At 53.6% G+C, this 13,349-nt stretch overlaps 5 protein-coding genes across 5 annotated transcripts; 4 read left to right on the top strand and 1 right to left on the bottom strand.

Annotated features, from left to right (window-relative positions):
- Positions 1-298: 298 nt before the first annotated feature.
- On the top strand, positions 299-1,826 carry BDY24DRAFT_428114 (uncharacterized protein; the record flags this gene model as incomplete). Its single annotated transcript, XM_076644056.1, has 4 exons — positions 299-811; positions 837-1,020; positions 1,340-1,540; positions 1,683-1,826. Exons 1-4 carry the CDS (start codon positions 318-320, stop codon positions 1,824-1,826), a joined length of 1,023 nt encoding a protein of 340 aa, XP_076493020.1. The 5' UTR covers positions 299-317.
- A 1,641-nt stretch (positions 1,827-3,467) lies between these two features.
- Positions 3,468-5,155, top strand: BDY24DRAFT_402073 (uncharacterized protein). The gene is made up of 3 exons (XM_076642157.1): positions 3,468-4,068; positions 4,160-4,235; positions 4,331-5,155. The coding sequence occupies exons 1-3, from the start codon at positions 3,831-3,833 to the stop codon at positions 4,920-4,922; spliced, it is 906 nt and encodes a 301-aa protein (XP_076493019.1). The 5' UTR covers positions 3,468-3,830; the 3' UTR covers positions 4,923-5,155.
- Positions 5,156-6,184: 1,029 nt separating this feature from the next.
- On the bottom strand, positions 6,185-8,310 carry BDY24DRAFT_372325 (uncharacterized protein; the record flags this gene model as incomplete). The annotated part of the gene is made up of 8 exons (XM_076638187.1): positions 6,185-6,236; positions 6,355-6,419; positions 6,598-6,613; positions 6,867-6,934; positions 7,065-7,118; positions 7,240-7,279; positions 7,457-7,514; positions 8,271-8,310. 8 exons carry the CDS (start codon positions 8,308-8,310, stop codon positions 6,185-6,187), a joined length of 393 nt encoding a protein of 130 aa, XP_076493018.1.
- An 845-nt stretch (positions 8,311-9,155) lies between these two features.
- Positions 9,156-10,148, top strand: BDY24DRAFT_344810 (uncharacterized protein; the record flags this gene model as incomplete). The annotated part of the gene is made up of 3 exons (XM_076637570.1): positions 9,156-9,367; positions 9,444-9,681; positions 9,813-10,148. The coding sequence occupies 3 exons, from the start codon at positions 9,156-9,158 to the stop codon at positions 10,146-10,148; spliced, it is 786 nt and encodes a 261-aa protein (XP_076493017.1).
- A 133-nt stretch (positions 10,149-10,281) lies between these two features.
- On the top strand, positions 10,282-13,184 carry BDY24DRAFT_197681 (amino acid/polyamine transporter I). Its single transcript, XM_076636444.1, has 14 exons — positions 10,282-10,420; positions 10,491-10,607; positions 10,724-10,804; positions 10,890-10,940; positions 11,026-11,104; positions 11,178-11,326; positions 11,388-11,567; positions 11,638-11,797; positions 11,892-11,964; positions 12,042-12,310; positions 12,383-12,466; positions 12,539-12,739; positions 12,817-12,955; positions 13,034-13,184. The coding sequence occupies exons 2-14, from the start codon at positions 10,541-10,543 to the stop codon at positions 13,091-13,093; spliced, it is 1,593 nt and encodes a 530-aa protein (XP_076493016.1). The 5' UTR covers positions 10,282-10,420; positions 10,491-10,540; the 3' UTR covers positions 13,094-13,184.
- The last annotated feature ends 165 nt before the right edge of the window (positions 13,185-13,349 follow it).

Below are 13,349 nucleotides of genomic sequence, written 5' to 3'. Positions count from 1 at the left end.
CCTTTCTCTCAGCAGAAAGCTGACCTTTTGTGATCTTTTCGCTTTCGTACGCGTCGTTCTTCAACTGCTCCCTCCCCTCTCTCTCTTTTGTTCTTTCTTGCTCCCTTCCTTCTCGAGCTCATCGGACTCTTTTTTTCGAGCACCAAATAATGACGAGAAAGTGTGTTCACAAAAGGGCTCGCTTGGAAAAAGGGAGAGGGACCCAAACCGAGCCTGGATCCGTACCGCCTCTTCCCTCTTCTTCTTCTTCTTTTTTTCGCTTCCTTCCCTCCAACCAGATCCCACCTCTTCCCATCTTCTTTCTTTTCGATTCGACCATGGCTCAACCTCAGGTCCCCTTCATCGGTCCTCAAAACCTTCCGCTCATCCAGGCTCCTCTCGTTCAGATTCCCAACCGACTTACCCAGGAAGCAAAGGATCTTGCTCGCCACCTGGTCACCCTCCCCTTCTACTTCTGGAACGAGAAACACAACTTCCTCTTCCTCACCGTTTCTGGGATCCGAGCCTCCTACGACGACGTCCAAACCCACTTTCTCCCTCTCCTCTACGCCCAGATCGCAGCAGCCATCCCTCACGACCCAGCCACCCACAACTTTGGCTTCTGCACCGGGATCGAACCTCACCAGAACCTCAACCACACCCTCCACACCCACACCATGGCCATGGTCCCCAAAACCTCCATCCTTCGTCACGCTCGAGCGTTCAGAACAACCTTCCGAGGACGTCGATACCATCCGTACCTCCAGAAGGTTTACGAGGCAAAGATGATCTACAACTACGACGTCGACGCGTTCAGGGTCTTTGATTACACGTGAGTTTTCTCCTCTCCCAAACAGGCTGAACGGTTTGGCTCGGTCGTTCTTCAGTCGCGTCGAGTCCGAGCGAGTCCAAAAAGCTGAACGCGTCGCGTATGTACCCTCTTCTTCTTCTTTCTTTTCCTCTCCCAGCACCAAGGGCCAGCACGTCACCGGAGCAGCCAACTACGCTACTCTCGAGCAGGAGTTCCTTTACCGAAGGATGGTGAACGGGCAGCTCGTCTACTGAGGAGTCGGACTCATGGGAGAGGGAGAGGGAGAGGGAGCTCGAGGCAGATGGGACGTGAAGGGTTCTTGGTTTTGTTGGTCTGGTCCGTCCTTTTCTGGGGATTCGACGAGTCAGTTGTTCTCTTCTTTCCTTTCCGCTCCTCTTCTGAAAGGTCTCTTCTTCGAAAAAAAAACGGGAGGAAACAAACGAGAGCTTTTCACTTGAAAGACATCAGGGTTCTCCTCGTTCACCTTCCAACCGCCACCACCTCCTCCTTCCTCCCCTTTCTTCCTCCCGCTCGCTTCTCTCCTCGCAGCTCCCCACTATGGACCTCCTCCTCTTCTTATCGCCCTTCTCGCTCCTAGCAACTTCTACTTGCTCGCAGGACTGCACTCGAACGAGCGATTCCTCATCGAGCTCATCTTGCGCTCGTTTCTGGCTCGTTTGGTTTTTGGACTGGAGAGGATGCAGGGAGGAACGTTTTCTCGGATCAGAGCCTTCTTACACGTCTATTCTCGTGAGTCTACTATCTTCGCTTCTCTTTGGGCTCCTTGTAGACGAGAGAGGAGCTCAGCTTCATCGAAGGAAGGAAAACGGTCGAGCTCACCTTGTTCCTTCCCTCGTTTCCCTCAGCTTTTATCCCATCCGTCTCTCTTCAGCTCTCCCTCTCCTCGCCAGGATCTCCAGAGACTCTGTCTATACGCTGCTCTCCACCAACCACCACACCAGACGTCCTTCGTCTTTCCCTATCGACGCTGAAGGCTCTTTCGGCCTCGACCTTTCACCTCCTCTCCTTCCACTGACGGTCCCGCCAGCTTCGTTCACTCGAATCTCGTTGCATCGAGTTCGCCATAACTCTCTTCGTAAGTAAATTCTCTCTCCTTTCATCTCGCTGCAGAGGATGGTTGTTCGTTGGGCGTCTGGAGTCGGCAGAGAGAGCTCGAACGAACGAGCTGACCTCTCTCCCTTCTCCCTTCCTCTTCTTTCTTGGTCTTCTCCATCCAGATCTTCAATCCTCCAACTCATCAACTATCTCTTCTTGGTCTTCCTGGCGTCCTATCCAGTTCGGTTCAACTCTCTCCTTCTCGAACGAGCTCGTTCTCTTTTCGTTGGGTTCGCTCTCGAGAGGCCGGAAGGGACGGGACGGGGAGAGGAAGGTTTTCATCAAGGAGAGCGCATAGACACGTCGTGAGTCTCTTTTTTCGTCTTCGCTTCTCTCTGGCGTTCTATACAGGGACGGAGGAGCTCAGCTTCGTCGAAGGAAGGAAAACGGTCGAGCTCACCTTCTTCCTTTCCCTCCTTTCCTTCTCTTTCTCCTTCGTCTCACTCAGCTCTCCCTCTCTTACCCAGCAGTTCTGCGACTCTACATTCAACCACCTCTCCAACAACCAACCACCACTCCAGACGTCCTTCGTCTTTCCTATCGACGCTGGACGCTCTTTCGACCTCGACCTTCCCTCGTCTCCTCCTGCCCACGGTCCGCCCAGCTCCCGTTCGCTCGGATCTCGTTCTATCGAGCGATCTATAGGTTTCCTTGTGAGTTAAGCTGTCTATTCTTTTGCCTTCTTGTGAAGAGATGGATTCAGTCGGGTCCTCAGAGAGCTCGAACGAACAAGCTGACCTCTCTCTCCCTTCTCTCTTTGCTTCGATCCCTTCCCTCCTCGCCGTTCTTCTTCTCTACCGCTCTTCTTCTCCCAGAATCGACCACTCCCTCTTCGCCTTCTCTTCGGTCGTCCTTCTCAATTCAGTACAACTCTCCTTCTCGATCAGAGCTCAAACGAGGGACGCCGTCGGTCAGCTTCGACGCCAGGGACTCGCTCTCGTTTGGTTGTATGCGGTCAGGGAGAGGAGGAGGAAGGGAGCAGCAGTCCTGGTTAGACGAGAGAGGTGGTAGAGAAGAGTTGGGTATCTCTGTGAGTGCATTTCTTTCCCTCGCTCGAGTGGTAGATGGGTGGCGGGAGGAAGGGAGGGGGGAGTGAGCTCACGTTCGAGCTTGGAGAACGAGTTCTCGAAGGGGAGACCGTTCTCGAGGTGGAGAGGGGTAGCTTGGGACTCGAGGTGACGAGGAAGGATGGCGGAAGAAGGGGAAGAGGTGTTCTCTAGAGGTTTCTCTTCGCTTTCGGAGGAGTCGGGACGCGATGGATGGAACTGCCAAAGATACAGTCTGCGAAAGCCAGTTTTTCGCTCACTGAAAGTTCGAGGTAGAGTGGGAGACGGGTTTCTGAAGCAAAAGGAGGGAGGCAAGCTTCTGGACATCGACTTTCTTCCTCCAGCGGAGAGCGACGCGTCCCTGTTCTCGTTCCGCTCCCCCGACCGGCGTTCCTCACGGAGCAAAGGACATGAAAGCATAGAGAAAATTAATACAGCTAAGGTATCGTAAGCAAAGCAATCAAATCACCTCTGAACGGTCCCCTCTCCTCCCACCTACACCTCCTCTCCCTCCTCTCCCTCCCCTCCTCCTCCTCCTCCTCCTCCTCCTCCCAAGAGCCCTTTCGGTACTCTTGAACAGCAAGAACAGCTCCTCGCCAACACCCCGAACTCTCCTCAAAAGCAGAGGCAGCACGCCCTCTCTCAAGCTCCTCACTCCTCCCTCCCTCCTCCTCCCGCCTCCTCCTCCTCTCAACCTTCCACTCCTCTCAGCCGATTCAAGTACCTCCCCATCCACAACAACGGAACCTTCAACCCGAAAGGGAAGCTTCGACGAGACGAACGAGGGAGAGGGCATCGTGAGCGTCGACATAGCCTACATCGACGTCGTGGCTAAGGAGCTCAGCGAGACCTTCTTGACCCGACAGCAGAGGCCATCGATGCTCTCGAGGTTGTGTTCGAACAGTGGCCTCCATATGGTACTTGTTGCTTGGAACATGGAGAGGCAGGCGAACAGGGACAAGAAGGGAGGGCAGTCGTTCTCGAACTCGAAGGGAGCGAGAGGGACGAGAGGCGACCATGAGTGTACCGGAGGAGGAGGTGGAGACGATGAGGCTGGTGGTGGTGGTGGTGAGGTCGATGGAGGAGGGAAAGGAGTGGCAGCAGGAGCAGGAGGTGGTGAGTGTTCCCTTCTCGTTTCCTTTCTCCTTCCCACTACCTCGTTTGTTCCCTAATCCTTCCTCTTCTCTCTACAATCTTCCTCCTACAGGATCCGTCAAAGTCTTCTCTCCTCTCTCCCTCACTCGATACTGCCATGTGGAGCAAGATCGGGGAAAGATCTGCCCGTGAGTTCACTTCCTCCTTCTCCTTCTCCTTCTCCTTCTCCTCTCCTCGCTCTCGACTTTGAGCTGATTTCTACCCTTCCCGCCCACCCTTACAGATCAACCGAACCTCTCACCTACGACCATCGTCACTCTAAAACCAAAGGAGTCCGAGGGACCGACCCTACTCCCGAATACTCTCGCTTCGTTCAACGAGGTATCGCCTCCCAACCCCGACAACAAACTCCCACCGCTACAAGCCCTACCAGTTCAACCTCCCTCCTCATGAGGATCGGAGCCTCGACTCTTCATCCTCACCCAACCTCCTCCTCCTCTTCCTCTCCTCAACTCCTCAGCAGAATCACCAACTCGCTCCCTCTCCATCCCTCGCCGACCCCTACCTCCTCCCGATCGCCCTCACTCTTCTCAGCGGCGTCTCCCCACTCCACTCGATCCCTCCCGCCAGTTCCATCCTCGCTACCCTCGTCCCTCCAATCCGTTCTCGCCCAAGCTCTCGGGGGCGCCGATCAGCTCTCCGGTCGAGGGGAGAACCCTCCTATCATCATCCAGATCCAAGGGAACCTGAACATCTACGGAGGGATGGAAGGGAGCTCCTACGGAGGGACTGGAGGGAGGAGGAGGGAGGACAAAGAGGCCGGCGACGGTCCGAGGAAGGTTCAGAAGGGAGGAGGAGGGCAGAGGTGGTGGTGAGTAGTAGTAACGTCCCATCTCGTTTCCAAATATAGTCTTCCTTGTTTCGTCCTACCTGTACATATCGCTCTCTCTCTCTCTCGTTCGGACAGTGCTCGAATCTCTCGTCTCGGACTTCCCGCCTCCGTCTTTGCTTCTTGATCTCCCACCTCGCCCATACCTACTTTTTCTGCCTCTTTGCCCTATTCTCCTTTGCTAATACCCCGTATTGAATACAGTAACGACCTTGAGCAGATCGAGAGAGGAAGTGAAAGAAGCCGTTAAAAGACGAGAAGGGGACTTCGAGCGAGAACAGGTCGAGCTCGCAATGTTCTTCTCCTGCCTCCGAAAGAACGCGTTTTGTAGGCTGAATTTATATATTGACTACGAAGACGATAGTAGAGAGCTACGAAAGATAATAAAAAGTGAAGAAGAAAGTCGGGAAGGAGAAGAAACGCGTCTCGAAGCAGGATCGAGACGAGACCGTCGCCTCCCCAGTCGCCCCCCGCTCTCGGGTCCAATCTCCACTCTCCTTCCTTCCCTTGCACCGGCAGCGAAGTGAGGGGAACAAGCATCTGAACATCCGTTTAGCCGACTACAAAATGAGAAAAAAATCGGGGCGAGAAGATTAAAGCGACGACGAGGGAGAGGTGAGAGGAGACGCGTCGCTCAAACGAAGGGTACGAAAAGAGTGTAGAGTCCGAGAGAGAGAGAGAGAAGAAGTCAATTACTCCGGAGCGTATATATGCAAAATAGAGACCAACGTAAGAAACAAGAGCACGAGAAACGAGAGCCAGAGGAGGAACAGAGGAAGGGACGCGTCGACGAGAAGCGGTTACGACCCTCGAGGATGAGCAAAGCTCCGATCTCCCAGCAGATGCTGAAAACTCGAAGCCAAACTGAGAGGAAGGGTTGAAAGTGAGAAAGACGAGGTCAGCAAAAGAGCTCTACGGATTGAAGTGGCGAGGAGAGACGAAAACGAACGAACCTCAAGGGAAAGGAGTGAACTGAGAGCGCCGAGACCCATGAGAAGGAGGTGAAGGAGGAAGGTGACTGGGAAGGGTGATGGGAAAGAAGCGTTGTGCTTCGAAGGATAGCGGAGGTCGGGGACGGGTGTGAGAGAAGGCGAAGGGAGAAGAAGAGAGTCAGCGTGCGTCGAGAGCGTTCTTTGCACTTCTCCCACCTCGAACCATTCCCTCCTCGATCCTCGATGCCACTCCATCTTCTTCTATGAAGACGACCCGGGGACTGACCTATAAGATGCCGGCCTTCAACTCGTAAGGTCAAAGTTCTCCCTCGTACGCGAAAGCAGCAACGGTCGAGCTCAGCCTGAGTCTGCTCAGGGCGAAGAAAGAACGAAAAGCGAGTCAGCTCAAATTCGTTGAAAGGATAACCAAGACAATCGTGACTGGGCTGACAACGGAGAGGAAGAAGAAAAAGAGGGAAGACTCACCGAGGAACCGAGAGAGGAAGGTCAGGGGAAGGAGGAGGACGGCGACGTGAACTTCTCCCAAATGCCTGCGAAAGGTTCAGATCCGAGGTGAAGGAGCGATGGAAGGGGTTTTGATGGGAAGGCAAGAGAAGAGAGGAGAAGGGTCAGCCTCGGAAACGAAGGAAGAGGTGAGAAAAGAGGTGAGAAAAGAGGGAGGGGGGAGGGAGGAGGGAGGGAGAGAGGAAAACGAGGCCTTCAACTCACCGAGAAAAGATCTTCCCTATGGAATTCGGACGAACCTGCAAGTCGAAGATAGCCATTACATACAGAGAGCAAAAGGAGCAGGTGAGTCAGTGACAGAGTTCAAGATAAAGGAAGGAGGTGAAAACCCTCGCGGGACCATCCTCCTTCTCTCTCCCTTTCGTCTCCGAACTGCTAGTCGAACGGCGCAGAGACGAATGTGGGAGAAAGGAAGGATAGATGGAAAGGCGAAGGCGAAGGACTGGTTGGAAAGTGTAGGGACTTGTACTCACAGGGAGAGCATGAGAAAGAAGGGAAGAGGGAGGGCCCGACCGAATGACGACTCTCTCGACACGAAGGTCTGCAAGAGAGAGTGATAATGCGAGAGGTGAAGAAGAAGAAGACCGTGTCAGTCTGGCACGAAAACGTTTTCGTACTCGTGGAGGAAGAAAGAAGGAAGAAGAGGGAGGGAAAGAGGGACGGCGACTCACTCGAAGGGTTGCGTGAAGCGTCGATTTGAATGAACGAGAGAGCTGGTTCGGTGGCTGATAGAGCAAAGATGGAAAAGACGAGAGGAGGAGTCAGTAAGGGCGACATGAGAAGGGATTTTCATCGCGAGAGGGAAGGGACCGAGAAACGCGATGGATGGACGAAGGAAAGACTCACAAACGAAGACAGCCAGGTTTCAATACCACTGAGGTTCAGACTATTGATAATCTGGAGGATGCGATAAACGTTGGGTCAGTACTGGCCTACGAGAAGGAGAGGGAAAAAGGACGAGAAAACAAGAAGACGTCCTCGATGCTTCGTCTCCCACCTTTCCTTCCCTCTTCACCTCAAGGTCGGAACTGACACGACGGCAGCAGCTAGTCGGAAAGCTCACAGACACAGAGTGAGGTGAAGAGTTGAGAGAGGAGGTTGAGCGAAGGCAAGGAAGCCAACTGGTGGAAAGGGATGGGAGGAAGCGAGGAAAGGAAGGTTCGTTCTCGCCCTGCTTACACTCGTAAGAGTGGTTCTGGACTCGCCTAATGATGCATTACAGGAGGACGTGCGAACCTAGAAGGATTTGGTAGTGGTGTAGAATTGGAGATGGAGATGTAGGACGATGTAGTTGAGAGGAAGGGGAGGGGGCCGTCTCTTTTTCGTTTTCAAAGTTGACGGAGCGGATGTTCTGCCTGCCTCCCTCTCCCTTCCTCTTGCCACCCACCCACTCCCAAATCAACATGGAAATCCCCAACTCCTGTACGTAGCCTCTCTCACCTGAACACTCGCTCTGCAAACCTGCGATCAAAGAGCTGACCTTCATCTCCTTTCAGCCCTCAAACGAAATGATCCGACTACAGCCGAAGAGGTCAACAAGTCGAGTTCGTCTTCTCTCTTCCCGCCTTGCCTCTCGAGGGAGCTGACTTGCCTTCCTTTCTCGTCTCAGGTGTCAACCTTAAGAAGCCTACCAGAGGGAACTCATTGAACCGAAAGAAGGCGAGGCGACTTGATGGAGAGAAGAATCCCATCCCTCCAGGTGAGCTCTTTCTCCCTCCTCGCTCGATTCTTCGCTCTTCGGTCCTCGAGTCGATCTCCCCTCTCGCGAAAACTTGCGCTGACTTCGCTAAGAAGGCCAAGCTCAATGGCTGGCTAGCCAGTGGACATTGGAATCACAACGGGGAGACGCGTCGGACTCGCTCATCCAACAAACTCACTCTTTCCTTTACGTTTCAAACCACGGAGAGTATCAAGCATGAAAAAAAAGACAGACAAACGTCTCCTCGAGTATCACAATGAAACTCGGCACAGGCTCGTCTGAATTTGGTCAGTTCCAGCGCGTTCAGTCGCCTCGACGCGTCGTGTATCGATGGAATAGCCGTATTCCACCACTTTTCATAGCGAGAGCATCGTTTTATCGAAGTTGGGATACTAAATTGTCCAGATGGTTAATTTTCCTGGGGCGTATTCGAATCTGAGGGGACGGAGAGGCGAAATCTACTTTTCGTGGGCGCCCACGAAAAGTGTCTTGTCGCGATATATCAGCCACTTTCGTCTCTGAACTTTGGGTTTTCGAGTCTATGTAGAGCAGAGTAGATCATAGTTCGGTCTAGGGCCATCTCGCTGTGATAAATGTCAAATTTTCGGCGATGGTCGCGATTCGGTGAATTCGGGAGCCCGCGAGACGAACCCTCGAGTTGATTGGGAAATTCTTCGACTATCTGACCAGCTCGTTGTTGTTTCGAGGTGTATGCGTACCCTTTCTCTCGTTGGAAGAGGTCAGCACGAAGATACGGGGATCCCAGGCGTCGAAGCGTCGGAAGGGACGAAAGCATGATCTCCAAGTTGGAAGTCGAGGAGCTCATCACGTTCATCTCGTCTCGCACTCAAACTCCTCTCCCACAACTGAACACCGTACAACTGAAGTCCTTCTCGACCCTTACCGTCGAGAGCGAATCCGAGTCGAAAGCGTGGAGGACGAAGTGAACGGAGAGATGGGCGCTGCTGAGACCGGACTCGCAATAGTGAGGAATCGGAAAGAAGGTGGAAGAGGGGCTCTGGTCGGTTGGAAGGGAGGTCGTAAGATTTTTCGAGATGGGAAGATGGTGGTCGTTGAGAAGAGGAGAGAGAGGAAGGAAGGGCTCGAGAAGTTGAGCTCGATTTCGTACTTTCCTTCGCAGGCAAACGGCTTTGAACAAGATGGCACCTTCCAACGCTTCGTTTCAACTCAAGCCTCCCATCTCATTCCAATCCCAGCCGGTCTCTCCGACGAACAAGCTGCTCCGTTGATGTGTGGAGGAGCTACCGTTTTCTCGTGAGTTATCTTTCCGTCTTACAATCCGTCGCGTCCTTTCTGAGCTCACCCTCTTTCTTGCTCTCGTTCGTCTCAGCGCTCTTCTCACCTCTGGAGTCACCGCAGGTCAGTGGGTCGCTATTCCCGGAGGAGGGGGAGGACTCGGTCATCTAGCCATTCAGTACGCCAAAGCGATGGGAGCGAGAGTAGTCGCCATCGATATCCCGACGAAGGAGAGGTTCTGTCGAGAGACGTGCGGAGCCGACGAGTTTGTGGATGCGACGAGTGCTTCGCTCGTAGAAGAGGTTGTGAGGATTACTGCAGGTGGTCCTCATGTGTCGTGAGCTGCTTATCTCTCTTCGATCTCGCTTGACTCTCGTAGCTGCTGCAGAAACTGACCGCTCGCGTTCTCTTCTTCGTTTGCAGAATTGTCACGAGCTACCGAGCTTACGAATACGTCCATCAGCTCAATCTTCACCTTTCAGTTGGAACTGAATCTCTTCTCTTCTTTCCTCTACCTTTTAGATCTGCCTTCAACTTTGCTCGAGTCCGAGGGGTGGTGATGCTTGTTGCGATGGGACTCACGCAACTCGACACGACCGTCGCTGTGATCAAGGGGCTTCGGCTCATCGGAACCTCGACAGCATCTCGAGCTTTGACCACGAGGGCTCTGGAGGTAGCTGCTCGAGCTGGAGTGAAGGCTTCGTTGGAGATTCGGGCGTTGGGCGACGTCGAAAGAACGATGGTTGATTTGAGAGAGGGAAGGATTTCGGGAAGGGTTGTGATTGATATGACTCTTTGAGCTTTCGGCTCTCTTTTGCGATTGAGCAACTCTGAAAGGAAAGCATACTCCTGGCGACGCTGGTCGGCAAGGAGAGGAAAGGAGGAGAGCAGGAGAGCTCACCCGCGGCGCGAAATCCCCTTCGACCTCCTCTCCCTTCCTTCTTTCCCTTCCTTCTTTTGCCCTCCCCTCCCTTCTCAGGCCGTCTATCAACCTCGGAGATCGTTCCAATCTCTCTTGAGGGGCCTTGCCATGAGCGGTTGAACCAAAAAAGTCCCCGTCAAGCCTGTCAGGTGAGGTTTATCGTACTGTTAAAAAGACGTGAGCTTCGCCTAATCTTCCTATCTCTCTTCTTCTTCGCAGGTCTCCTCTTCCTCTTCTTCTCCCTCAACACCCACCCTCTCAGACTCAAGATGACGACTCTATCTACCAAATCCAAGTCGGAGACCGAGATCGCTATCGAACCAGTCTTCTCGGGAGGTTCGTGCTCGACATCCTCCTTCACTTCCTCCTTCTCCGTTCAGCCCACTCTGAACTGGCGCTTCCTTCGAGCTCGTTTGCTAATACGCTTCTTCTTCTACTTCTTCGAACCACAGCAAAGACCGAAGCTCTCGTAAATGTCGAAGCCGTTGAGCTGCTGGAGGACAAAATGGGTATACAAGATCAGCTCGTTCGAGGTTTGTGCTCGTTCCTCCCTCCTCGCCGTTCTCGCTCACTGATTCGCAAATTCGTATCGGCTGACCCCGTTCTTCGTCTTCTCAGGATACGGGACCTTCGCTGCTATTCTTCTAGGTCTTTGTGGTACCAACTCCTGTGCGTTCTCGCCGTAGAGCCTCTGAGAGAAAGAAGCAGACCTCCTCTGTGACTCTGACTCGTCTCCCCTTCTCTTCTCTCTCAGGGACCGCCGTCGCAGGATCTTTCACGCTCAGTCTGTCTACCGGAGGTGCTCCTGTGATTGTATGGGGTCTCTTCATCTAGTAAGCTCGTCTTCCTATCTGCGTTTTGACTCGAGACGCGTCTTTGACCTCGCTACTCTTCTCTCTCTCTCAGCTTCCCTTTCGCCATGGGAACCGCTCTCAGTCTCGGAGAGCTCGCCTCAGCCTTCCCATCTGCTGCTGGACCTTCCCATTTCTGCGCTTGCCTGGGAGCTCCCTCTCGCTCGAGGTTCTACAGTTTCCTCGTTGGAAGTTTCAACGTCGGTGAGTCCTTTCCTGTGCGTCTCTCGAGGAAACGATGTTGACCTCGCTCTTTCTTCGACAGCTGGATTATGGAGCGGGATGGCATCCTTTCTCAGTATCGCTGCTCAGCTCGTCCTGGGAATGATTGTCGCAGAACCTTCAGCGTGGCAAATCACGGTCGCCATGTTGATCCTGCAGGCCGTCACGCTTGCCATCTCGATCTTCGGGAGGAGAGTTTTGCCTTACCTCTCAACCGGAGGACGTGAGTCTTGTTCTTTTCTCCCATTTCTACCACTCCCAGCTGACCTCGTGGTTCCTTTCCCTCGTCGTAGTCATCTGGATCGCTGGAGGACTCGTCGTGATCGTCGCAATAGTCCTTGCGAAGGCTGGAGGAGTATATCGCCCATACGCCGAGGTGTTTGCCTTTGTGAATCCCACAGGGTGGTCGGACGAGATCGCAGCTTGCATCGGAATGCTGCTCGCCGCCTACTCGTACGTGATCTTGCCAATCCGTCTGACTCTTTCTCGGCTGATCCTCGTCTCGTCCCTTCCTTCCTTTTTGCTCCTCCTTCTTCTTTCCCTCAAGGTACGGAGCCGTCGATACCGCTATCCATCTCGGAGAAGATATGAAGAACCCTGGGCGTGACGTTCCTATCACGGTGAGTCCATTGCCTCAAAGCCCAACGTCTCGACGCATCGAATCGAACCACCTCGTTCTGACCTCTCTCCCTCGCAGATGATCGCCGTCACCATCGGAGGACTCGTCTTTCCTATCTTTTACATGCTCCCCCTCCTTTTCGCCGTCCAGGATCTGGAAACAGCTTCAGAGGCATTCTCTCCCCTTTGGGCGATTTATCGAGATGTCGGGAAATCGGACGCGATGGCCAACTTCCTCTCGGCTATCCTCCTCATCTCCGTCATGTCCACTCTCGTCACCGTACAGCTCGCTACGCCTCGAATGACTTGGGCTTTCGCCCGAGACGGTGGATTCCCTTTCCAGGAGTTGTGAGTTCTCTGGTTCTCTTTTCGTCGCCTTCCTTCGGAACATGGAGCTGACACGTCCTTTTCTCTTCGCAGCTTCTCTGAGGTCTCCCCTACACTCGGTTACCCGTTCAAGGCTCAGCTCCTCGCCAACTTTGTCGTCGCTCTTCTCGCCGTTCTGTGAGCCATCTTCGAGCTCGTCAATCCCTGTGGTTCGTTGTTGCTGACTTTATCTTCGCCCCTCCTCCCCAGCTACGTCGCCTCGACCACCGCCTTCTTCTCGATCATCAGCAGCTCCCTCGCTTTCGTCGATCTCGTTTTCCTCGCATCCATCACCCTCCTCATCCTGAACCGACACAAGATGGACGCCAACCCTTCGAGCAGAGGAGTCTTCTGGCTCGGGAAGTGGGGATACCTCGCCAACGCTCTCGCCATTTTCAGCAACGCTTTCACGTGAGTCTACAACTCGGAGAGAAACAGAAGAGAGTGAGAAGAACGACGCTGACTCGCCTCGTCCCTTTCTTCGACAGCATCATTTTCGTCTCGTTCCCTAGCTTCATTCCCACAACGGCGAAAACGATGAACTACAACGTCGTTCTGGTTGCTGGTTGGGCCGTTTTCACTCTGGTTTGGTGGTTCTGTGGCGGAAGGAAGAGGTATACCTCGCCCGTAAGTGGGCTTCTCGCTCCTCGTCGCTTCGGACAGGGAGCCTCAACTGACCGTGTACTTTCCATTAATTTTCACCAGAAATTCAATCTCCACACAAGTTTGCTGGAGGAACAAGGCGGGGAGGAGCTCAAGCGATGAGGGAGGGGGAGAGGAGGGGAGGGAGGAGGACGCGTCGTCGTCGCTAGATTTCTCCGTTCGTTCAGATCGATAGTTGTATTCTGGTTTGCGTTATCATGGTTTCTTTTATTTATCTGTTCCTTTCCTTGACTTGCTTCCTATCACCCAGACTACCGAGAAGGAAGAACGAAAATCAAAGCGAGGAGTCGACGTCGACGACGCGTGATGATCGGAGCGGAATCTTCCCTGAGGGTTCTCCCAGACCTCGAACAAGATG

Source organism: Mrakia frigida, assembly GCF_051309035.1.
Source record: "Mrakia frigida strain ATCC 22029 unplaced genomic scaffold BDY24scaffold_39, whole genome shotgun sequence".
Classification (NCBI taxonomy): domain Eukaryota; kingdom Fungi; phylum Basidiomycota; class Tremellomycetes; order Cystofilobasidiales; family Mrakiaceae; genus Mrakia; species Mrakia frigida.
This window is presented reverse-complemented; position numbering and strand designations above follow the sequence as displayed.